The sequence below is a fragment of the Herpailurus yagouaroundi genome, unplaced genomic scaffold, assembly GCF_014898765.1.
Source record: "Herpailurus yagouaroundi ecotype Mexico unplaced genomic scaffold, PumYag 166, whole genome shotgun sequence".
NCBI lineage: Eukaryota > Metazoa > Chordata > Mammalia > Carnivora > Felidae > Herpailurus > Herpailurus yagouaroundi.
The window spans coordinates 23095540-23122595 of record NW_024412407.1 but is presented as its reverse complement, the minus strand read 5'-3'; the positions used below and the strand labels follow the sequence as shown (position 1 = coordinate 23122595).

At 35.9% G+C, this 27056-nt stretch overlaps 1 protein-coding gene across 17 annotated transcripts in view; it reads right to left on the bottom strand.

Moving 5' to 3' along the window:
- LMNTD1 (lamin tail domain containing 1) overlaps positions 1-27056 on the bottom strand; it is a 525504-nt gene that overhangs the window by 95356 nt on the left and 403092 nt on the right. For 12 of the 17 annotated variants that reach the window (XR_005794517.1, XR_005794518.1, XR_005794516.1 and 9 more), the window contains 3 exons: positions 15190-15308; positions 11504-11733; positions 8650-8848 (listed from right to left, as the gene is read on the bottom strand). Coding sequence is in view for 14 of the 17 variants with exons in the window: in XM_040488613.1 (XP_040344547.1) it covers positions 8650-8848; positions 11504-11733; positions 15190-15308 (548 nt within the window). In the remaining 3 variants the exon portion in view is untranslated. Of the gene's footprint in view, positions 1-8649; positions 8849-11503; positions 11734-15174; positions 15309-15401; positions 15580-17136; positions 17310-27056 lie in introns of those variants that run through there. The other 5 variants (XM_040488617.1, XM_040488625.1, XM_040488624.1 and 2 more) reach the window with 5 other exon arrangements.

The following is a 27056-nucleotide window of genomic DNA, read 5'->3' as shown; positions in this document are numbered from 1 at the left end:
TGTGTGTGTGTGTGTGTGTGTGTGTGTGTGTGTGTGTGTGTGTGTGTTTTAGCAAGTTGTGTTCTTCATGAGCTAAACCAGCCTGGTCCATTATTCCTCCAACAATGTACAAAACCCTGCCTCACATCTCCATCCTTACTCTCAGCAAATAATCTCACTAAGAAAACAGGGCCATTAGAGAGAAGTGTGTTTTCCTGCTTTCCTCTTAGAAGCAGGTTCACCCATACCCACTTTACCTCTTCTCTGTTCCAGCCCATCTTGTTTCAGTGGAAGAGGGGCCTTTCTCCCATCCACAGTGAAACCCTCTGCTCACCACCTCCCCCCACTGCTTCAGCATCTCAGTCCATTCATTATTCTTCTTTTGTCCTTTAATACTAACCTCTCCTTCCACAGTGCCCCTTTTCCCCAAATGTATATGTATCCTCAAACTGCCGCCACCTTAAAAAAAACAATCTTCCTCCATCTTCCACTTCATACTGCTATTACAATCAAGCTTTTGGAAAGACTATGTCAATAATTCTTCACCTCTTATTCACTCCTCGATCCACTACCATCTACTTCTGCCTTAGACCAAGATGACCAATATCCTCTTGGTTAGTAAACTGAGATAAATTGAGTGGTTACTTATTTTTTTTATTGATATATAATTGAAAAACATTATATTAGTTTCAAGTTTACAACATATTGATTCGATATTTGTATACATTGGAAAACGATTGCCACAATGAGTCTAGTTAACATCCACCACCATACAGAGTTACATTGTTTCTTGTGAGAAAAAATTTTAAGATCCACTCTCTTAGCAACTGTCAAATATGTATTACAGTATATTTATTGAAGTATAATTGACATACAATATCCTATTAGTTTCAGGTGTACATCATAGTGATTCAATATTTTTACACATTACAAAATTATCCCCATGATAAGTCTAGTTACCATCTGTCACCTTACAAAGTTATTACAATATTATTGACTATATTTTTTATGCTGTACATTACATCAGCATGGTTTATTTTATAACTCAAAGTTTGTATCTCTTAATCCCCTTCACCTATTTTACCTGGCCCCAAGCTCTCACAACTCCAGTAACCAACAGTCTGTTTTCACTATCTATGAATCTGTTTCTGGTTTGTTTATTTGTTTTGTTTTTTAGATTGCACAAATAAGTAAAGTCATATGATATTTGTATTTCTCTGTCTGACTTATTTCATTTAGAAGTATACCCTCTAGGTCCATTCATGTTGTTGCAAATGGTTTCATTCTTTTTTTACAGCTGAGTAAGATTTCGATAGATAGAAAGATAGATAGATAGATATTCATCTATTGATGGACATTTAAGTTGCTTCTATTATCTTGGCTATTGTAAATAATGCTGCAATAAACATAGGAGTTCCATCTATCTATCTCTTCAGATTGCTTTCATTTGGGGGTATATACCCAGAAGTAGAATGGCTGGATCCTATGATATTAATTTTTTGAGGAACTTTAATAACTGTTTTCCACTGTGGCTGTAATCAACTTACATTCCCACCAACTCAGTCTTTGTCTTAATATCTCGGTGGTATTTGCCTCTGCCAGATATGGCCTCTTTTTTGGAAATCTTCTTGTTTACCCAAGTCCACTGTTTTCCTTCTTTCAGTCTGGTTGCTCCTTTTCAGTCTCTCTCTCTCTCCCTCTCTCTCTCTCTCTCTCTCTCTCTTTTCTTTTTAGTCTCTTTTTCAGATTTGTCCTCTTCAATCATCTCTCAGATATTGATCCCCAGGATTCTGTCTTTAACCCTCTTTTATTCTCATCACACTCCATATATGTGATATCATCTATGAATAAGGCTTAAGTAAGCATTAATACACTGATGACTGCTAAATCTAAATTAGACTTTCCAGCTGAGTTTTGGACCCATAGAAACAATTGACCACAGACCCCAAAGGTGCCTCTATATCAACATTCCCCAAATTGAACTCATCATTTGGGAAGAGTGGGAAACTTATTCTAGTTAATTGTGTCATCATTTATTCTGTTGGCCATGCCTGAAATTTCCATTACTTTTGCACTCTCTTAACCTTGCCTTATCTGTGACCAAATACTATTGATTCTATCCCTATGTCTTTCTATATACATCCCCTTTTCTCCATCCCTATTGCTACTATCTTCATTAGGCTCTCATCACCTTTGTATGATATTATAATAGTGTCCTAACTGGTTTCTCCAGTATTGTACCCTCCTAACTAGTCTCCATTTTGCTTCCAGAGCAATCTTTGTTCAAGGATAAACCCTTCAGTATCTTACCATATACTTCCAGACAAAACACCAGCTTCATAGCATGGAAACGAGGCTGTACATAATTTCTTTTTTCCCCCTACCGCCTAGCTTGCTTAAACTGTAACCATGAAGTCTTAAAATTTACCACAAGACTTGTGATAATTCATGCCATTGCATGCTTTACTCACTGTCTTTGCAAGTGTTGGTAGTCACTCTTCTTATTCCCCACATCCCTACTAACACTTGAAAGTTTCAAATTTCTTAATATTTTCAATATCATGGGTACAAAATTTGTTTTCCCTGATTATAGAGAAGTTGAGTAAGCTATTTATTGGCCACACAGTTTTGTTCTGTGAATTCCCTGTTCATATTATTTTTTCCACTTCTATAAAGTTGTTTTACATTTTTATAATTGAGTTAATAGTATTTCTAAAATAGCATTTAAATATATACACATATTTTTGGAAGAAGAACTGTGCAGTAATAAAAGTATTATTCATGTAATTTTAAGTTCCTATATTGGTGATAATTTGTTATGGCAGCAATAGAAAACCAACATACACTTCTTATAAATTTTTAAATTGTGTGCTAAAAATGTTGCCAAAGTCTTCTGTTTTCTGTCTTCTTCTGTTTTCTGTTTTTCTATTGATAAACCACTACCAATCTTTTGTTTAAGTGTCTTTTTTTCTCTAAGATTTTCCTTATGTCTTCTGTTTTAGAAGTTTTTCTACAATGTAATCAGAGATTTGGGTTGTTATTTTTCTGCCTTTTATCTTTCTGGGAGTTGGCAGTGCTTCTTGCATCTGTGGCTTGATGTCTTTCATTAGGTTGGGAAACTTTATGTTGGATTTTGACCAATACTGTTTTGTCTTAATCTGTGTTTCCTCCCCTTAAGGGACTTCAGTTACAAGTAGTTCAATTTTGTTTTAAATCTTTCTCTATTTATAATTGTGTGCTAGTTTCTGTTTTTCTAAAATCTTTTCAATTCAGCCTGGGTATTTTCTTCTGAGAATGCTTTAGTGCAATAATTCTCTCTTGTGTTGCATCAAATATATTGTTAAACCCAACTATTTCTGAAATAGTAATTTCTCTTATTGGAATTTTTACTTCTAGAATTTCTTTTTGATAATTTCATAAGAGAATAAACTAATAAAATATTTATTTTGTCATTTAATTCCTTGAATATTTAGTCATTGTTATTTTAAAATCCCTGTCAGATAACCATAATATCTTTACTACCTAGGCCTGTTTTTTTTTTTAAGTTTTTTTTAATGTTTATTTTTATTTTTGACAGAGGGAGAGAGACAGAGCATGAGCAGGGGCAGGGCAGAGAGAGAGGGAGATGCAGAATCTGAAGCAGGCTGCAGGCTCTGAGCTGTCAGCACAGAGCCTGACATGGGGCTTGAACTCATAGACCATGAGATCATGACCTGAGCTGAAGTTGGGCGCTTAACCACTGAGCCACCCAGGTGCCCCTACCTAGGCCTGTTTTTAATGTCCATTTTTAACCTTAGTTTTTGGTCAACTTTTGTCATTTTATATGCCTTGTAAATTCTTACTATTGGGTGACCCTTTGAGGTTCCACCTGAAAGCCTGGGTTGTTTATCAATGGTCCTCCTTCTTCTTTTTTTTTTTTTCCAACGTTTATTTATTTTTGGGACAGAGAGAGACAGAGCATGAACGGGGGAGGGGCAGAGAGAGAGGGAGACACAGAATTGGAAACAGGCTCCAGGCTCTGAGCCATCAGCCCAGAGCCTGACGCGGGGCTCGAACTCACGGACCACGAGATCGTGACCTGGCTGAAGTCGGACGCTTAACCGACTGCGCCACCCAGGCGCCCCTCAATGGTCCTCCTTCTTGACAGGCCCTGAATCTCAATATTTATTCACCTAGTCTTATGAGACTGCCAATATATGATTAACTTCTCAGCTTCTTAGCTGCTGGTTTCAAATTAGCAACTGTTTTGAGGAGAAAATGGCTTAAAATGTCAGGCTATCACTCTGAGTTTCCTCTTCTAGAAGAGGAATTGTGAGAACAGAGAATGTAAACATCCATGAAATCTCAATATGCACTACCAAATTGCTTTAAAAATAGCGGTCTAATTTCATACTTCCATTGCATTATATGAGAATGGCTGTTTTGCAGAGGTTTACTTTTGAGTAATTTACATACCTGTTTTTTCTTTTGCATTACCATTATGGTTCTTACTAAATTGTTGGTATAACATTTTACTCTTCTTTGCCTAGAATTCCTCTATGTCATCCTCATCCTACTGTTACTGAATTCTCTGTGAGATACTTTAATTTCTTGACAAGATGCCTTTTTGTTTTTCAGACTTGTTTTTTTTGCATGGGAGATGAGCACTGTTTTGAGTTTTGCTTTTAAACAGATAAGAACCTAGAATAGTTCCGTTATCCTTTTGTTATCATACACATAATGGAATATGCACAGTTGCTTTTCAAAAACCTTCCATTATTTACGTGAACTGTTCATTCATTGATCTTAAATTTTTATTTTATGCACATAAATAGAATAAATTAGCTTGTCTGAAGGAAAAAATAACTTCACCCATGTTAGGGCTAATCACTTCATTTCCCTGCCTTCTGATATTTGGCCAAAAGCTATAGGAAAATACTTCACACAGTACATAGAAATTCACAGAGGCAGGGCTGTTAAACTGCTATCACACAGCATTTACTAGTTATCTTTTTCTTTTTACAATAAGCCTTCCCACTTTTCTTTAGTAGAAAAGTGACTTCAGACCTCTGCTTATAAGTCATGATATGCTGAGAGTGTAAAATGTACCAATCATTCTTTCAGGAGTCTTGGCATGGGACTGATTAGTAAAGAGATTGAAGAGACATATGGCTATGTAACTTTTTAAAAAACAAACACTTTCCATTATTTAAGCCCTGATTTATCTAGTTCTTAGGTTCTTCTTGATAGCTTCATGCTACTTATCTACATTAAGGTTTCTACAACTCTAAAATTTGCTAAAATTACCTTAGAGTGTCAGTTCTTCCAATAGACACCTACCTAACAATTCTCTGTACAGATTGGCACCTATGTTTATAGCTGTGGGAGGTTTGATGAAGGGGTACAGTATTTAAGACCTCATAAGGTTTTTAAAAATTTTTTTAAATGTTTATTTATTTTAGAGACAGAGCACAAGCAGGGGAGGGGTAGAGAGAGAGAGAAAGGGAGACAGAACGGAAGCAGGCTCCAGACTCTGAGCTGTCAGCACATAGCCCAATGGTGGCTCAAACCCACAAACCATGAGATCATGACCTGAGCCGAAGTCGGCTGCTCAACCAACTGAGCCACCCAGGCGCCCCAAGACCTATACGTTTTTAGAAGACAAACTTAGGAAGACTCAGGGAGTTTGATTTAGCTCATTGCTATTACAAGAGAAAAGCTCTCAGATTTGTAACATTATAAGCTATTTGGGACAAAAACTATTCATGTAGTTATCGTTATCTTGGTGAGGCCCATCTTGGCCCACAGCTTCCTACCATCCTGATTCTAGATTTACAGAATGAACAACTGCCTAGGGAAGTGTAGAGAATGAGAATGAGTGGGAAGGTAGCCTTCTTAATGTAGTTTGGTCACTCCTGAGGCATCTAGAACTGACCTGGAAGTTAATATATGGTCTTAGAGGTAGGAAGAAAGATCATGCATAGCTAGTGAAAATTCTAATAATTTCTTCATTTTGTTTCTTGTTTGTCTACTATTTTTTCCTCCTGCTGGAATATATTAAACATCCTTAGAGATAATGAGTGATAGCAGGAAATAAACAGCATATTTTACTGAAAACAATCAAATTGAGAAGAGGCTTCTGTTTCTAGCTGAGTTTCAGTAACAGAAACTGTATTTGACTTCTCACCTGAAACAACTAAGAATCTAGAAGAAATTATATGAACTGATGTTTTCCAAGATATTGGACACTGTTCTCACAGACCGCGAGATCATGACCTGAGCTGAAGTCAGATGCTCAACCGACTGAGCCACCCAGGCGCCCCAACACTGGTTCTTTAAGAAGTTTAATAAAGCTGATAACTCTCAGACAAGATTGATGAGGAAAAAGGAAGGAGACACACCTGACCAGTATCAGCAACAAGAAATGTTACATCACTACAGATTCTATAGATACTAAAGTGGTAATAAGGATATATCTTGAACAAGTTTATGAATATAAATCTGGCAACTTAGATGAAATGGACAAATTGCTTGAAAGACACAAACTATTCATGTTCTCTCAAGAAGATACAGATAACTGGAATATACTGATATCTATTTTAAAGAAATAGAATTTGTAGGTAAAAACCTCCCCACAGAGAAACTTCAGGCCCAGAATGCTTTGCTGATGAAGTCTATAAAATATTTAAGAAAAAAATCAATCCTACAGGAACTCAGCTAGAAAATGAGAGTGGAATTATATCCTAACTCATTCTATGAGGCAAGTTATACCCTGATGCCAAAGCAGACAAAGACATTCATTACAGAAGAAAACTACAGACCAATACTCTTCACAAACATAGATGTAAACAATTGAATCAAAATTTTAGCCAATCAAAGTCAACAATATATTTAAAGGGTTAACATTATGATCAAATGAGATTTATTTTAAGAGCACAGGGTTGCTTTAACATTGAGAAAGAAAAACTATATGATCATCTCAGTAGATGCATAAAAAGCATTTGACAAAATGCTACTCCAACATTCATTCATAATATTCATTGCCACAATTAAACGTTCTGAATCATGATCCTGTTACTCCTTTGTCTGAAATTTTCCCATTGCTTCCCGTGCCCATTGTGAAGATCAAATTCCTCAGCCTGGTATTCAAGGCTCACTGTGATCACTCCCCAAATCTGGCCCCTACAGCCCTGTTACACTAATTGATACACTGCTCAGTGGAGCAATGCTGTAAAATGCCTTATATCTCCTAGATCCTAGCTTTTTCTGCCTCCTTCAGTTTGTTTATGCTGTTCCTTTGCTCTAAGTAAGATAGTGGTTCACAACCTTGGCTGTGTGCTAGAATTACTATGGAGTTTAAAAAAATACCATGCTCTATTCCAGCACTAGAACATCTGACTCAGAGTCTAGGGTAGGATCAGGACATTAAAAACTTCTCAGGTGATTCAATTGTGTAGGTAGGGTTGAGAACTAGTGATCTAGGATGTTCTCAAAGACTCCAAATTTGCATACCCCAAATTTACTTATCTTTCTAAGATAATTCTAAATGATAACTCCTTCACAAAGTCTTCCCAGATCATCCTTGGCTGGGAGAAAGTTCTCCTCTAAATGCCTTGATACATTATTTGCCTCTCTCTCAATCCTTACACCTGCAGCTCTTTTCTGATATACCTGAGTGAAAGTTCTTAAAACCGTATTCACAAGTCTTTTTTGAATTTTTGCCCCAAACAAAATTTTTAACATGGTAGATAGATACTGAATGAACAATTTGATGAAGTGTTTTTGGATGGTTGAAAGAACACTTAGGTGTTCACTACAGTTGAATGGTAATAGTGGGTGATTTTAGGAAATGTGACCTAAGGGGAAATGTTTCCTTTATGTCTGATCATCAAACCTGGCTAACAACTTCTTTTAGCCTTCTAACACCCTCTGTCAACATGTGTTTATTACTAATAATTCACAATTCAATCTGTTGTTAAGGAACAAGAAAATCAGGGTTAAGTAAATGTATAGATGAGTCTACTCTTTTATTTCAGTTCTAATATCAACTTTCATCCTGATAATTCTTTTTGCCAGATACCAACAACCATAAAAATGGATCAAGGAATAAGTCCACCTTTCTCCTTATATCTTGAACTCAAGAGACTAGTAGAAGAGAAAAAAGATACTAAATCCATCTGAATGATTTCCCAATAATAAAAAAAATATAATTGACTTTATTTGTAGGGATTATGCAGTGCTATTTTCTCTGGCATCTTTGAAAAATCAGCATCCTTGTTTGGTTCCCTAGAAAGTTACATTGATTTCTTATCGTTCAGAACGTGAAACAGTTGTATTTCAACAAGCTGTTTAGGGTTTTAGATGAAATCATGGATGTAACAACAGATTAGAAACAAAATTTTCTGGGGCGCCTGGGTGGCTCAGTCAGTTAAGCGTCTGACTTCGGCTCAGGTCATGATCTCATGGTTCAGGAGTTCCAGCCCTGCACTGGGCTTTGTGCTGACAGCTAAGAGCCTGAAGCCTGCTTTGGAGTCTGCGTTTCCCTCTCTCTCTCTGCCCCTCCCCTGCTTGTACTCTTTCTGTCTCTCAAAAATAAATAAACATTAAGAAAAAAGAAATAAAATTCTCTACTGATATAAAGTAGCTTCTATCCCAAGAGAAGATATTAAATAGTTCAAATAGAATACGTACCTGGATCTAGATTGGCCCACTTCTTCAAGAATCATGGAAAAGTGCTTCCGGGTGTTCTCTGCCTGGAATGAGCATGCAGCAAATTTCTTTGAATCACCAAACAAGGATAGGAAATAATCTTCTCCTTCCCCAGTTACAGCTGTCTCAGGAGCAAGGACTGACAGAGGCTGTTTCGTTGTCATTATGAAGCTGTTGACTCCTTTGAAAGAAATCAAAGAGGAAAGCAACAGAGAGAGAAATAAATAAAAAGACATTAAAGGAACCCAAAGTTGCTATCTTTATTCTTTGCTTCTACGAAATTATATTCTTTATACATTTTACGGTCACTGTCAAACTCAATGAGGATAATTAAAAGCTTTAAACCAAAGTCTATAAAATAACTAGTGATTATTTTTAGAATAATCTCATGGTTCAGGATTATTTCTAGAGATTATTTCAATAATCTTAAATTATCAATAATATCACTGGCATAATGACTTTTACTCAACTGATTATTAAATACTAGAAGCATCATAAGCTTTCGTATGTACTAGAAGCATCATAAGCTTTCCAGGGGGTAAAACATTTGAGTTTCTCAAATTTGGATATGTTATATATAAACACAACTTTATTTTATTTCATATTAGCCATCCTCCCCAAATTATTACCCATAAATTAAAACCTCAAATGAATCCTTCCTACCAACAATTAGTAATTGTGCCAGGTAAAGACTTAAATTTCCTCTAATGAACTAAAATTCTTTATTAGAAAGATAAAGTAATGCTTAATCAGACTCTAGTATGCTCTTGGAAATTTGTTTTTTTTAAATTATGATTTTGCATGGAAAGAACCATGCTGAGTAAACCTAATCGTGTCTGCAGAGAGAGTAACACTTCAGAGAGGGACCATGATGGAGTGGATAGAACAAAATATCTTGTATTTACACAGACCTGCAATTGTATCCAGGCTCTGCCACTTAATAAGCCAATGGATTTAAACTTTTTAATTCTCCATTTTCCTGAACACAAATTATACTACCTTGTGTAAGGCAATGTGAGGATTGAAGAAAATGTAGATAACTGTCTAGCACAGTGTCTAGTATTCAGCAAATATTCAGTAAGTGATAGCAATTATTGTAGTTCAGGGACTTTGGTTAATGTGACACTGGGTCCAAAATCATCAAAGGATTAAGGCAATCTAGAGTTTGCTTTATATTCTTGTGTCTTTAACAAAGCCAAAACAAGATGAAAGATGGAAAGGAGTAAACACGTAGTTCCTAAAAAGAATTCCTCAAAGTATTTTGTCTAGAAGCAATGTATGGAATTCAATTAGTTCATTTCCAGTCAAGTGAGTATTTACTTAATCATTAAATTTCTTTGGGGAAGGAGATTATACATTATCTTTGTATTCTAAAAAGAAAGAAGATAGATTAATTTTAGTGCCAGTTGTTATTTAATCTAGAAAGGAACCCAGGTATCTATCTATAGAAGTTGAATCTATGGTAACTGAAGGAGAAGAATACAGCTCAGCTCAAGTCTCATCTTGCAAGGGGAAACCACTATGTTTTGTTTTTCCCCCTAATACTAAAAGATTGCACAGTTTAATCCAAATATAGGACATATACCATGATGATACAGTGACAAAGAAGGAAAAATATTCCCTCCCTAGATGTAAAGTTGGTATTTTCACTTTTGAGTGTATGGATTTTGGTCACTGCTAAAGGTCAGTGTGATCTTAGGAGGTCTTTGTAAAAAATATATTTTAGGCATACAAACAATGAAGCATAGGTAATAATGGCATTAGGTGAAATCCCCAAATGAAATAGGAAAATATCAGAAACAAAATGAAACACAGATAAACAGCAGCCAGGCTTAACTGTCCACAGAGTAATAGAGGAAAACAGAGGCATCAAGAGTCATGGGTGTGTTTGTGCTACCAGTTTGGAAACTTGTTGACTGGTAATTGAAATACAGACCCCAAATTTAACCTATTTAATGAGAAGGTGCTTGTAGATATATTCAGATTCACAACTAACTTTTATTTAGTACTTACTGTATGCTAGGTAATTTTCATAAATATTTTATTTAATTCTTAGGCCAGCCCTGTGAAGTTGACATTTTCATCCCTATTTTGCACTTGTGGGTAATGGAACTCAGGGATGTTAAATACCCTTACCTAAAATCTCCCAGTGCAGGAAGTAGAAATATAGTTTAGAGCTAGGTCCTCTGTTTCCAAGACCATGGTCTTTTCAGTAAACCTTGATAATTAATATACCCTCAAAGTTCCCTACACTTGTTTAAAAACAAACATGCTGTGCTAAAGTGCATTGTTTACAGTGTTGGCAACTGTCAAAACCTGACTTTTTCCTGTTATAGAACTGCTTCTGTTTTCTTCTCCTCCAAATTCATTATTGTTCTTTTTCTCTCCACCGTTTTGTTACCATTTATTTTGCTTCTTTCTGTTATCTGTCTTTTCCTTACATAAGCCATAAGTCTTCTAATGGCACAAATACACAAGACATCGCTTAGTCTTTCTGATAGTGTTCAGAGGAAGGGGAGTAAATGCTACACATTAGAATTTTCATCTAGCAATTCTAGAGCACCTCAGCCATCAGCCCATGAACATTATGACAATTCAAGATATTTTAATCATGGGGATGATACATCTGGCCACATACATTTATGTGACCTGGGTATGACTCCAGTGCTAAGATCAATGGTAAGGATAATCAAGTTACTCTGCATATGACATTAAGAGATTTGTGTTATTGGAGACAAATCATAACACATCATTCTGACTTCTAGGCACATAAAAAACCTATTGAACTGCATGCTTTAAAAAATAGTCTAAAATTTTTGATACATGTTTTACTTACCCAAGCTGTTTGCTGATTGGGAATGGCCCTCTATAGTAGTTTTAGGAGTGTTCTGCCCAGTTGTTGATACAGTTATTCCACTAAACTGAGGGTCAGACATATAGTAACTGAGAGGTGTGTCATAGGTTAATGACTGTGACAAAGGCAGTGTGGCATCTGAATCTGTTTGCGGAAAAAAATGTACTAAAGATCGCTGTGTCACTGGGCGACCATCATGTGTGTCTTCTCTTCTGTGCACATAAAATAGTATAATAAACAAAGTAAGAAAGTCAAAACGAATAGATACAAACTTAAGAATCGTGAACTATGATTACTACTCAGAGTTCTGCTTTTTAATAATTTTTTTTTAACGTTTATTTATTTTTGAGACAGAGAGAGACAGAGCATGAACGGGGGAGGGTCAGAGAGAGGGAGACACAGAATCTGAAACAGGCTCCAGGCTCTGAGCGGTTAGCACAGAGCCCGACGCGGGGCTTGAACTCACGGACCGCGAGATCATGACCTGAGCCGAAGTCGGCTGCTTAACCGACTGAGCCACCCAGGCGCCCCCAGAGTTCTGCTTTTTAAAAGAATTATACATCTTGTACGCATAAGGACATCTTACAGTTGTAGTTTTAGCGATCTAAGTAAGATGCTTTAAGCCTCAAGACATGCTTTTATTTACTTTTTTACCTAAAAAGTAAATTGTGACTGTAGATGATTTTGAAAACGTACAAAAGTAAAAAGAAGAAAACAAAAGTTACCAAAATGCCACCAACCAAAATTTTTACAATTTAATTCCAGGCCTTTTAGTGTATTCTTTTTTTTTTTTTTTTAATTTTTTTTTAACGTTTTTTTAATTTATTTTTGGGACAGAGAGAGACAGAGCATGAACGAGAGGTGCAGAGAGAGAGGGAGACACAGAATCGGAAACAGGCTCCAGGCTCCGAGCCATCAGCCCAGAGCCTGACGCGGGGCTCGAACTCACGGACCGCGAGATCGTGACCTGGCTGAAGTCGGACGCTTAACCGACTGCGCCACCCAGGCGCCCCTAGTGTATTCTTTTTAACTCAAAATTGAGACTCTATAAACCATTTATATCCCACTTTTATCACTTGTTACATAATATTTCCCTTTCAATTAGCTTAAAAAGCATGATTATAATACCTGTTTAATATATCATTGTTTACTAAACCGTTTTCTTTCAATTCCTGTTGCTTAACTAACTTTCTATTTCTATTTCTAATTATAAAAATTCTAGAGTTAATGTCTACTTTCAAATATAGTCTGAAAATTAATTTCTATAAATGCAGAGCACATGTGTACGTGTGTGTGTGTGTGTGTGTGTGTGTGTGTGTGTGTGTGTTGAGGGGAATATAGAAAAGAGAGAGAAGAAAGACTTAATTTGCCAGTATTATTTTTATAAGTAAATCTTACTATGAACAAAGATTTTCCTTTCTTTCTTTTTTAAATGCATAAAGCATTTATTAACTAGTGTGCATTTAAACAAAGCCTCTAAACTACAACACAATTATTTTACAAGTAAAATAATATTCCCATGGCACGACTCATGAAAAGGTTTGTGACAAACTTTGTATGAGTCACATTGAGATTTAGTTACCTCAAAGCAATCTGTGTGTGTGTGTGTATGCATGTGTGTGTGTTTAATACTTGAATTATCAACAAAGTCCTGGGGTCCAAAATCCTTTAGATTTCTGAAAAACTTGGTAAATGGTCAGCTTATACACCCCTTTACTGGGGGCCACTTATCTACCTCTGTTAGTCAAGAGCTAAGTATTTGCCTTCATGGATTGTCACTATTTTGATCTCTTTATTTTCCAGAGTTCCTATGAAGATATTTTAGCAAGTCTTCTGTTTTTTTGTTTGTTTTTGTTTTTTGTTTTTTTCCAAATGTTTTCATAAGGGGACAAGGGCCTGAAGTTTCCTAATCCACCAAAGTGATATCAGTCTTAATCTCTTTGTTTGCCAAGATATATTCATAATTTTGTTCTGCAATTTGTAAGCTCCTTCATCAGAAATATTGTATCTGGAGAGTTCTGTACTCAAAACCAGACTTTTCTAAATGTACCTCTCAGAAGGCACAGACATCCTAGTTAATTTTTTTAAATAATTAAATGGCATTGGCTTTGAAAATTGTACTACTAGCCCAATACATGTTAAGCTTGAGCATTTGCCATTTTGCTGACATCCTAAGCACTCTTCTTTGTCATAAAAGCTCTAACCCATGAAAATATACTCTTGTCTATGATGTGGTGGGTAGTGGGAAGGAGACTATAGAGGTAAATTGTCAAATTAAAAATATTTCGTCTCTGTCCAACCTGAGACAGGATCATATGATATGATTTCTGCCTGATACTAGCTAGAATAAGCAGGAAAAGTACTTTTCTCTTTCAAAGTTCCTTACATCTATCTGGGTTTCATTACAAACTGCCTATATCTTTTCAGCATGTTCATTTTATAAGCTTCAAAGTTTTTTCTTCCTCCAGTAAAACAATAGCATTTTGGAATAATTTAATTCCACAGAAGATTCCTAATAAGCTTTTGCAAATGTTGTGATTAAAGAAATCTGGCCTAGGGCCACAAAGTATTCTTATTTTTGTAGTTGAATAAGAAATTTCTAATAGGTGCACATACTTTTGTAAGGGCTCCAACATTTCAGGAAGAGACACATGTCTAGATACATTATTTAAACCCTGTACTCCCTGACTTGTTAGACTCTTTTTGGAAGATAAGGGATTTGTCCTAGTGCTTAGTTAGCTTTGCCTCTATTGTATGGAATTTTCTAAGCTCTTTGTTAGTACTTTGTTACCTCTGGGATTGATTAGCACTAAATCAGAGGTAGTTATAAAAGTTCAATTCCCACATTTCAATGTTATTTTAAGGGGTACTACATTGGTAATACTGACACCAATCATTTCTCAGATGACCTCAGATGACCATTTAAAAAATGGACTTGAACTGAACAGTAAACACAGGACACCTAGGTGCGAAATAACATTAGCTTTAAATTGGGTATATTCAGGGAGTTCCTGTCTGGCTCAGTCTGTAGAGCACATGACTCTCAATCTCAGGATCGTGAGTTAAAGCCCCATATTGGACATGGAGCCTATTTAAAAAAAATTTAGGTATTTAAATTGGGTATATTCAATACTAGAGGCCATTAAAAAAAAAACTGGAAAACCTATGCTAATCCTCTAATTGATAGAATGATTTAATTAGTAAAAACAGGGAGTTGTAGTTTTTTGCTTTTGTTTTTCTTTCTTTTTTTTGGTGGTGGTGCTTTTGTTTTTCTTTCTTTTTTTTGAGTTGCAGTTTTTATTTCACATCCTCACAGGCATTTTCCAAACCAAAATTATCTATCAATTCTTTGTCCCCAAGGTCAGTAAAGTAGTTCTAAAGAAATTATCTGCCAATTTCCTTAACACGCTAGATATAAGTTTTGGAGTCTCAACCATGACTCATATGATAGAGATCTGTACAGGTGAACTTTTGTATTACTCAAGACTGTACTTTATAACACAGTGGTTGGGGAAATAGTTGTATGTTATAGTTAATTTTAGAAAAATGTGTGGAATCAATTCTAGTTACAACTACTTCATAAGATATTTTGAAAGAAAAGGTCAAGTACGCCCTCATTATCCTCTAAAACTCAGATCCTTCTCTCCTCTCACTTATGCCATTCTTACTGTGCTTGATTCTCCATTTTATCTTCCTGCTCATGGACTTCACTCTGCAGGGCCACTGAAGTTTTCTGACTGGCTTGCATGTCTTTCATCTTGGCTAGAAGAAAAGTCTCGTTTCTTTCCTGGGGAAAAAAAATCATGATATTAGGAATAAATATAGCTGAATTTGAAGGTAGACTTTATTTTCAAGTGACCTCACCAGTTAATCTAACTACCTCAAAGCATATGCCAGATTAAATAATTTCTTTCCCAAACTGGTGCCAGAGCCAGGCTTCTAATGTAAATATGTAAATATTGACATAGCCAATACTGGTATTGGCTAATGATATGATGCAAATCAGGGTGAAGGTGTGTAACATTCACTTGAAGCAGCTCAAGAGGCAGGGCGGCAACCCAGAAGGCTACCTTTATGACTATAACTTTCACATCTGGCCAACACTGCCTGTTAGAACACTGTGAGGTAATGTCTCCATAGTTACAAAGTTCCAGTCTCTGAGCAATTACTATATTGATGCTGCACCTGCTTTTCAATTTGCAGACAGTAAATAAGGTAACTTGCTTTTAGGAGAGCCATATCTCTCACTGGATAAATTTTGATACCAAAATATTCAATATCCTATTTTGGATATCTGAGGGTCAAGGCCTATATATAAATACTGGGAGCATTAGTTACTGTTTTTAATTGTTTTTTTTTAATTTATTTTGTTTTGGCAAATGTTCTCTGAACACACACAAATGGCCAAGCAGCAGGAACAGAAAACTTGTATACTTTTCAGGCAGAAAGAAACCTATTGGTAGAAATAGTGAAATCAAAGCTAGGAGGACCTAAATTCTTCTCCTAGTTATGCCAGCAGTATGGTTTAGAAGAAATCACTTAGTTCAGATTCCAACCTTGAATAAAAGATTCACACTTAATGCTTTATGATAATTATGACATAAGAATAAAATTAACACATAGGAAGGTACATGACTGTACACAGTAATAAGGCAGATTAACAATGATGATTACTGGGTGAGTAGGTTCATTTAATAAATATTTAAATAAGCATCCACTCTGTACCAGGAACCAGATAGTCACTAACAATTCCTTCTTCAAGGAATAAAGATAAACATCTTCCAATTTAGATTAGAAAATAGCTTCCATCAGGGAATGATGAATAATAGTTAAATACAAAGGCCAACGAACAAAGTAACTGCTTTAATAAGTCAAAAGAAAAAGATTTCTTAGGGAACCTATGAAATAGTGGCATGGAGGATCCTAAACTTACCTCTTCACACAGATACTCCTAGATAGCAGCCACATCAGTGTAACTAACTCAGAAAATGACATGAAGACTGGCAGAATAGACTCTCCACAGTTAATTTTGGAAAGGAGGCCACATAAAAAAATGGTAGAAAGGGTGGAACCCCAGTTGGGAGCCAAACTAACCTGTGAGACTAACCACAAATACCAGAGGGACACCACAAGCACAGAAAAGGAGGAAGACAGATTCCACACCAGGCACCCCAGACATATGGGGTCTGAACTGGGAAGATGAGTCCCCATAACATTTGGCTTTGAAAATCAGAAATTCTTAACTTTGAGTTTTCACAATCACCGGGTTTTAACACTGGGAACTTTCAAAATCAGTGGGCTCAGCTCCAGGAGAGCCAGAAGGTGACAGGAAACAGTTGCCACCCTTAACAAAACAGCACACAACTTTGACAAGATACAGCATAGAAGCAGCAGTTTGAAAAGCACCTGGGGTACATCAGCAAAATTTATTTACTAATGTCAGAATGTGTGCTAGAGGAACAGGAATCTTTAAGAAATTTCTCCAAGAACAAAAGAGCTGGCGGGCACCATTATCTCCATCTATCCCCAGCATGGATAGCCAGACATCTGTGGGAACCAGCCTGAACACTTGGTACCTAGCTTAGGTTTCATCCTCCAAGAAGATGAGCACTTACCTTGATAACACTTATGTGCCCTGCCCCCACATTCTCCTGCAGACTGCCCCATCCAACCTGCCTTAATCCTTCCAAAGTCATGCCTGATGCAGCGCCTTCTACAAGCAGCCCTGACAGTGGCCAGCACCACTCCAAAATGACTCTTGCTCTGGTGAGAGGGAAAGATAATCACACAGGTCAGTTCCACTGCAGCCTTAGCGGTGGGCTGGGGGAAAACATCTGATCTAACTGCTGGCCCTGCCCACTGACAAAAACTTCACAGGGGGCAGCACAAAGAGAAAGCCCTGTAGTTGGGGGCGCCACTGCAAACAGACAGACTGAGGGCAGACATCTGGTCTGATAGGTTTCACTCACCAAAAAAAGCCACTCAGGAGACAATCCAGGGATAGCAGCCTGCAGGTAAGCGCAACTACAGTTCTGGATAACAGGCTGAGGGCGAGCGACTGGTCTGACCCAACTACACGCACAAAGTGGTCCCAGACTATCCTCATAATAGCACAGAGACCAAACCCTGCCCACAACAAAGATGACCACCTAGCCGACTGGAGTGAAGGAAAATGTGGCTCAACCACAACGGTAGTGTGTATGCAACACACATAGGAGACATCTCTGAAGTGCCAGGTTTTGATGAACAAGGGACATTGCACTACAGGGCACTATAGGATCTCTTCTTCATAAGTCCATTACTTTCAAGAGATATAATTGACTTTCCTAATACATAGAAACAAACATATTTAGACAAAATGAGACAGAGGGATATATCCCAAATGATCAGGACAAAATCATAACAAAATGATTTGGAGATGAGAAATATGCCTCATAGAAATTCAAAGGAATGGTCATAAAGACACTAATTGGATGCGAAAAAAGAGTGGAATGGAGGATCTCAGTGAAACCTTCAACAAAAAGACAGAAAATATAAAAAAGGACCAATCAGAGATAGAGAACTAAATTACTGAAATTAAAAAATACACTGGAAGGAATCAACAGTAGATAAGAGAAAGCAGAAAAATGGATCAGTGTGCTGGAAGACAGAATAATAAAAAGCAAAGAAACTGAACAACAAAAAGAAAAAAAAGTATAGTAAAAAATGAGAATATTTCAAGGAAACTCAGTGACATTATCAAGCACAATAACACTGATATTATAGGTATCCCAAAAAAAGAAGACAGAGAAAGGGGAGGGGCAGATAATTTATTTGAAGAAATAATAGGTTAAAACCTCCCTAATCTGAGGAAGGAAATAGACATCCAGATCTAGGAGGAACAGAGAGCCCCAACAAAACCAACGCAAAGAGGTCCACACCAAGACACATAATAATTATAATGGCAAAAAGTAATGGCAAAGAAATAATCCTAAAGCACCACGAGAGAAGAAAACAGTTACATACAAGGGAAACCCCATAAAGCTATCTGCTGATTTTTTTAGCAGAAACTGTACGCCAAAAGAGAGTGGCATGATATATTCAAAATGCTGAAAGAAAAAAACCTGTAACCAAGAATACTCTATCCAACAATGCTATCCTTCAGAACAGAAGGAGAAATAAAAGTTTCCTAGATTATTTAAATTTAAATTTAATTATAGAACCCCTATAAAATTTAAAGGGGTTCATCACTATATCAGCCTTACAAAAAATGTTAAAGGGAATTTTTGACTGGAAAGAAAATGGCCATAATCAAGAATAAAAAAGTTACAAAATGAAAAGGTTTCACGGGTACACACAAACATAATAAGTAGTAGATTAATTACTTATAAAGCCAATGTAGCTAAATCAAAAAAGCAGTAAAATCATATATATAAAAAATCAGTTAAAGGATAAGCAAAATAAAAGGATGTAAAGTATGACATTATATACATAAAACGTGGGAGGGGACAGTAAAAATTCAGTGCTTTTAGAATGGGTTCAAACTTAAATGACCATCATCCTAAAATAGACTGCCATATGCATAGGATCTTATATATCAACCTAATGATAATCACAAATAGAAAACTGTAAGAGATATGCAAAGAATAAAGGGGAAGGATTCCAAGTATATCACTAAAGAAAACAAACCAAAAGGGAAGAGAGCAAGAGAGGAAAGGGAGAACTACAAAACAAACCAACAAACCAACAAAAAACCATAAAACAAGTAACAAAATGGCAATAACTACATACCTATCAAGAATTACTTTGAATGTAAATGGATTAAGTGCTCATATCAAAACATGGGATGACCAAATGGATAAAAAAGCAAGACCAATCTATATGCTGCTTTTAAGAGACTCACTTCTTTTTTTAAATTTATTTATTTAAATTCAAGTTAATTAACATACAGTGAAGTATTTGTGTCAGGAGTACAGCACAGTGATTCATCTCTTACATATAATACCCAAGTGCTCATCTCAATCAATGCCTTCCTTAATGTCTGTCACCCATTTAGCCCATTCCCCCAACCACCTCCCCTCCAGAAACCTTCAGTTTGTTCTCTGTATTTAAGAGTCTCTTATGGTTTGCTCCCTCTCTGTTTTTATCTTACATTTTTTTCCCTTTCCCTATGTTCATCTAGTTTGTTTCTTAAATTCCGCATATGAATGAAATCATATGATATTTGTCTTTCTCTGACTTATTTGCTTGGCATAATACACTCTAGTTCCATCCACATTGTTGCAAATGGCAAGATTTCATTCATTCTGACTGCTGAATAATATTACGTTGTGTGTGTATGTATATATGTATATATATCTCATATCTTTTTTATCAATTTATCAGTCAATACACATATAAAAATGCTGTCTTGAAGGGGCACAGGCATCCCACTGTTTATAGCAGCACTATCAACAATAGCCACATTACGGAAAGAGACTCACTTCTAGCCTAAAGATGCAAGCAGGCTGAAAGTGAAGGAATGGAAAAAGCATTATCATTCAAATAGAAGTGAAAAGAAAGCCTGGGTAAAAATAGTTATATTGGACAAAACAGACTTTAAAATAAAGATTGTAACAACAGACAAAGAAGGATACTATTTAATGATAAAGAGAACAATCCAACACGAAGATATAGCAATTGTAAATATTTATGCACCCAACATGGAGCCCCCAATTACATAAAGCACCTATTAACAGACATAAAGGAAGTGATCTATAGTAATACAATAATAGTAAAGGACTTTAACATCCACTTAAATTGATGGATATATCATCTAGACAGAAAAATCAACAAAGAAACTGTGGCTTTGAATGACACACTGGACCAGATGGCTCTAACAGATACATTCAGAACATTCCATCCAAAAATAGCATAATAAAGATTTCTTTTTTCAAATGAACATGGAATATTCTTCAGAACACATGTTGGGTCACAAAACAAGTCTCAAAAATTCAAAAAGACTGATATATCATGAATCTTTTCTGATCATAATGGTATGAAATTAGAAATCTATCACACACATACAAATCTGGAAGAACACAAATACATGGAAGCTAAACAACATGGTACTAAACAATGAATGAAGATATATGCACCCTCTTGTTTACTACAGCATTATTTACAGTAGCCAAGTTATGGGAACAACCCAAGTTCCATCAATAGATGAATGGGTAACGAGGAGGTGGTATATACACAATAGAATATTACTCAGCCATAAAAATAGTGAACTCTTACAATATACAACAGCATGGATGGATCTCGAGGATACAATGCTAAGTAAAATAAGTAAGAGAAAGACAAGTACCATATAATTTTACTCATATGTGTAATTTAAGAAAAAAAAACAAGAAAAAAAGGGAAAAACAAAAAAAAAAGATTCTTAAATATAGAGAACAAACTGGTGGTTGTCAGAGGACAGGTGGGTGGGGGGATGGGTGAAATAGGTGAAGGGGATTAAGAGTGCACTTACCATGATGAGCACTGAGTACTGTATAGAATTGTTGAATCACTATATTGTACACCTAAAATTAATATAACACTGTATATTAATTATAATTGAATTTAAAAAATGAGTAAAAAAAGAAATGACAAGAAATATACTACTTGAAGTTATAGTGAAGCAAGTAAGCTAGAGGAGGGTAAACATTTGACTGTATTTTCTCTGTCTTGGAGATGAAGCATAATTCCTTATTAGGGTTGTGGGCCAATTATGTAAACATAGCATAAAGAGATTTATAAATTTATACTTATTCTTAGGAAATAAGTAAAAATGAATTTATTATTTCTTACCACTATCCCAGTTTCCCTAATTCTACCTGACTGGTTTCTTAGTTGTTAAAATTTTCTGTACTTGAACTGCATATATTACCATGAAGTCATTATGATCTCACTTGTTTTATCAGAGAACCTATTCACATTCTGCAACATAGTTTGGAGAAACAAAATTTCATCAACTGAGAAAAATTTTGAAAAGCTTTAAGTTTGCGAATGTTCCACTAGTCATTCCCCATACAGGATCTTCCTTATTTATTTTCCCAAAGTTATAGCATATATGCAACTAAAACTAAGCTCAAACTAAGTAAGTGGTTTTCAACAGGGTATGAAGTGAACCATGGAGGGCATTTTGCAAATGTGAAAGAACAGTGACAGTAGTCATAAAGATTGGTGGGGATACGAGCCAGAGACTTTCTTAAATATTGCAAATAATTTTCCCACATACTACATAATTTTCTAGACAAAGATGAAAACTAGTTTATAATTATCTGAGTGCAAAGCCCAATTCCATATTACCTATAAATACAAAATATTTTTTCAAACTTTAAATATATACTAAAATCTCCACGAAGTAACTATTTGTTTACATTGAGGAAGAGTGTATTGGTTTGTTCAGAACTTTTCAAAGAGTTGTTTGTCAGTTTGGAAAAATTACACCATCAATGGTAATACCACATGGTGTATTCATGTGGTTTATATAATGTACCTGAAAATAATAATATACCTGAAAAAATAATAATAACGGTAGAAAAAACAATAATAGCAATAACAACAACAAAATCAACGTGATATTTAATAATATTAAGGAATAAAAGTTAAATATTTTAGGTGTGTTTGGCATTATGATTGTATTCGTTAAGAATAATCCTTACTGTTTAGAAATACATACTGAAGCTTTTTACATAAAGTTATATGATGTCTAGATTTGCTTCAAAATAATACAGATCATAAGAAGTGAATGGAGATGGAGATGAAAAAGATGGGCATGATTTGTAACTGTTGAAGCTCAGTAATGAATACAAGGAGGTTTGTTATACATTATATCTATTTCTTCTTTAAATGTTTGGATTTTTCTAGAGTAAAAAGGCTAGAACACACGTTTCATTTTGGGATCTGTAGACTTTAAACATTGATGGTATCATCATCATGGCTGTCTCTAGCTCAGGAAGGATAGGGTCAAGCAAGAGCTGAAGGGGAAAAGCAGAAGCACCTACTGTTTATGAAGTACAATAGTCTTTACACAGATCCTTTCATCACAGCTCTGGAAGATAGGAATTGCTCCATTTTCTCAAATGAGGGGGTAGAAGTTCAGAGAGATGAATACCTCTTCCAAGGTTATACCACCAATAGATGGCAGAGCCAGAATATGGTCTCACATTTATTTGTTACAAAGACTCCTTCACTGTACCCCCTGTTTCTCTGTTGTAATTCTTATCCAAAATCTTCCTAACTCCTTCCATGGTAACTGCCTGACCACTTACTCCTGAACCAGCTCTTCCCTGGTTTCTCTCTGCTTTGATCTCCAATGACTCTCTCCCCTGGCTTCCAGAACCTGTGTCAATTCTCTCTTTGGTCGTATCCTTTGTTGGAAAACTGCTAGAATTTTGCATGAGAAATTGAAGTACTCCCCATGAGACAGATATAGGGTAAAACAGGATAATGAAAACTTTTTTTTTAATTTTGTGAGCTTTTACCTTAATTAAGAAAAATTAAAAGAGGCAAAATACCATATTCAGCAATTTTAAAAAACCAGGGAAACATTACATGCACATAATTTTTTAAAAGCTGAAAAACACAAAGAACTGGCTTTATGCATTCTAGTCCTCTGTTTCCACATATGGAGAACATTTACACACTAGGGGATTTTATTAAATTGGTAATATAAATAAAATGTCTTGTGTGAATGCAGACTGTGTATATAAAGAGAATTTCCATCCCCTCTCAGGCCATGGGTGGGAATATTCATATGCAGTAATATGCAGTTGAGGATTACAATTTAAAACATGACATATTTCACTAGCTAAGATTCAAGAGTTCGTATATATAGGAATACAGTTTCACATTTGCACCTACATAAATATAGTATAAATTCCTATTGCAAAGCATCTTCCTAGTGTAAAAATGAACTAGGTTGATTCATCTCCTTCCCAAGATCCACATATAAGTAACAGAGCTGCAAACATAGATACTATTATTTTACCTTGCAGTCAGGGTCATGTTAAGATCCTACTGGAGATGTTCACAGAAAGGATAAAGAACCATTTGGGGGAGGTTCCAGTTTCAGATAGTTTGTCCAAATACCTTCACGGGTCTTTCCTGTCACAAAATTCTATTCAGAAACAACACTAAGATCTTAGATCTGCCTATGTGGTATTAAGTATCAAGCAATGGTTTCAACCCTCAGACATTCCTATCAGTTTTAGCACTGGCTCATAAATAACTGCATAGTTATTTCACACATAGGGTACATGTATTTTAGGTTTAGTCTTTATCCATCAATAGTTTCTATCCATTTTCTTTAAAGGAATATAATGCTTATTATTCTAAGACAGGTTATCTCAGACTTGTTTAGGGGGCAGAGACCAGATCACATTCTTATTTGCAGAGCACCATGTTCTTTGCAAAATATTAAAAAAATATAAATCAATATTTTTATTTCATCTACACATTATTTTAATATATTTTTACTAGCAAAAAGAAATCCATCGTATATTATTTGTATAACATATAACCTCACAACCACCAGCTTACACGTCTTAAAACACCGAACAAACTGTTGAACCAAGAACAATGGTTGGTTTTGAGTTTTTCTATCAATATGAATTTGCAATTTCATTTTCTTCTGTCATCTATTGGCAAACTTTAGCAGAAAAGTGGTATCTGGAACCAAAGACTTGTAAAAAATCATTGGAAAACAATTTGAATTGAATAAATGTTATCCATTAACTTTTTTTCCCCCTCTGCAAGCAGGGTAAAGGCAATCATTATTCAATATTACAGTCAAATGCTCTCTCTCTACAGCTTATGGAACACTCGTACCCCATAGGAACACTGTGTGATAAGCACTGGATTAAAAGAGTATGAAAGAGAGCTATTAGAAGCCTGAATATAAACCCTTCCAGTGGCCTCAGGCAAAAATACGTCTAAATGGAGCCCAGCCAAGCTCAAAGTGGAAGCACACCCAGGCAAAGGCACCTCCTTCTCTTCCTCTGCACATATAACAAATTTGATCTGTGGTACCTACTGTTAGCATTACTCATTATTGATGATGGTGATAGGTGGCAATTGAGAGGTACAGTTCACCAAGGGTGAATTAGTTATTCTTGAAAAATCCCATGATACTATTTATATAAATGAAGCTGCTTTTATTATTTTACTGACAGTTTGAGTTATAAGTAAACTTAAATTGGGAAATTTAATTTAAGTTAGCAGCTTTCTTCTCCATGTGCAAATGAGAAAACAGAAGAAATCAGGATGTTTCTAATACTATTGATGACCCTGAGATTTGAGTTATATCTTTTATAAGAGGATACTTGTGACTTTGACTAGCAACAGAAAAGCCACTGGGGTGGATAATAATACTGTGTCTGAAATTTTACTGTGTCATTTCTTTGAGACCCTGTATGTTAGAAAGAGGTGAGAATCCAGACACCTGAGATGGAATGAGAAAATCCATGCACTGTTTGCAAATGGAGTTCTCAAAAGTTGGACAGTCAATGAACTGAGGCACCCAGGTGCCCCTCCATTTACTAGTTTTACTACAATTTGGGCAAAAATTCTAATTTTATAGTGGTAACCTTTTCACTGGTGTTCTATCAGGAGAAAAGTTTAAAAATCACAGTTACATACCATCCTCAAGAACTCCAAATCAAGTCAAATGATTATAATCAGAATTTGTAGGCTTAGCAAATGTCCATCGACTGATGATGGATAAAGAAGATGTGGTATATGTATACAATGGAATATTACTCAGCAATCAAAAATAACACAATCTTGCCATTTGCAATAACTTGGATTGAGCTGGAGTGCATTATGCTAAGCATATGATTTCATATGATTTCACTCATGTGGAATTTGAGATACAAAACAGATGAACATAAGGGAAGGGAACATAAGGGATGAACATGAGGGAAAATAATATAAAAACAGAGGGAGACAAATCATAAGAGACTCTTAAATACAGAGAACAAACTGAGGGTTGTTGATGGGGTATTGGGTGGGGGGATGGGCTAAATGGGCAAGAGACATTAAGGAGAACACTTGCTGGGATGAGCACTGGGTGTTATATGTAAGTGATGAATCACTACATTCCATTCCTGAAATCATTATTACACTATATGTTAACCAACTTGGATTTAAGTTACAAAAAAAGAATTTATAGGGTTAGCGTATATAACTCTTAAAAAGCTGGTCTCACAATGATCCTTTGAGATATGGCTTCCTAGAAAAACAGAATGATGTTGAACATAAATGGAATGGTCCCATTTCAGTGATATAACAGGGGTACTGTGGGACATAGCCCTGAGGAAAAGTGAACTTTCAGTAGGTAATGGCTAATCAGTGCGTATCAGGTGTCAAGGTGAAGTACAAGGACTTCCTGTGGATTCTCTCAATTCATCCTCACAATAAGTAAATGCTACAGGTTCTATTATCAGGTTCATGAGAAAACTGAGGTCCAGAGAGATAAAGCAACCTTCCTGCAGTTACACAATCATTAAGTGGTGGGATCTGGAAATAGACCCACGTCCATCTGACTACAGAGCCAAGATTCTGAAGCACCATTCTGTGGTGACATGATACATTTAGTAATCTTTTGAGTCTCAGAGTTACTGTGAAGAGAGTCCCCACACAGCCAGCCACCTCTTTTTTTTTTTTTAATTTTTTTTTAACATTTATTCATTTTTGAGAGAGAGAGCATGAGTGGGGGAGGAGCAGAGAGGGAGACACAGAATCTGAAGCAGGCTCCAGGCTCTGAGCTGTCAGCACAGAGCCCAACATGGGGCTCAAACCCACAAACTGTGAGATCATGACCTGAACTGAACTCGGACGTTTAACCCACTGAGCCACTCAGGTGCCCCAACACGCAGCCACTTCTTATACGGTAAGTGTTACAACATAGTCTTAGTTTTGTTGTTGTTCTTTGTTCACATTTGTTTCTCCCTTAGTTTTTTGAGTGTATCCTCTTACAATTCAAAGTCAGCCATAATCAATAGTGAATACTACTACTGCTACTATCAGCTATTATTTACCATGTTTTCTATTTGTGTTAAGTACTCTATGTATATGATCTCATGTCACTCTTTTAAGGATGCATTATTATCTGCCTTTCACAGATTAGCATGTTGATGCCTATAGCAGTCAGGTAATTGCCCAGAGTAACACAGCTATAAAGTAGCAGAGCAAGGGCCACAGTTAAGGTCTGGTATCACTTTAGGGATTACTTTCTTCACCATTACACCACACTATTCTCTGAAAAATATTGAGCACCGCTGTTTACAAGGCAATTGGACTCTGTAATAATATAAACAGATGTCAAACATGTTCCTTGCTGTTCTGGAGTTTAGTCTTTTGATGGGACAGTAGTATCTGAATATGAAAAAAAAAAACAATGCATAACAGAACATGATGTGAATCAAAGGAATAGTTTGTTAAGAGCTACAAGAACTCAGCACAGAATTACTTGTGCTGTTGTTTTGTCACCTCACAGAAGAGGTGAGATAAGGTGAACCTCAAAAGATAG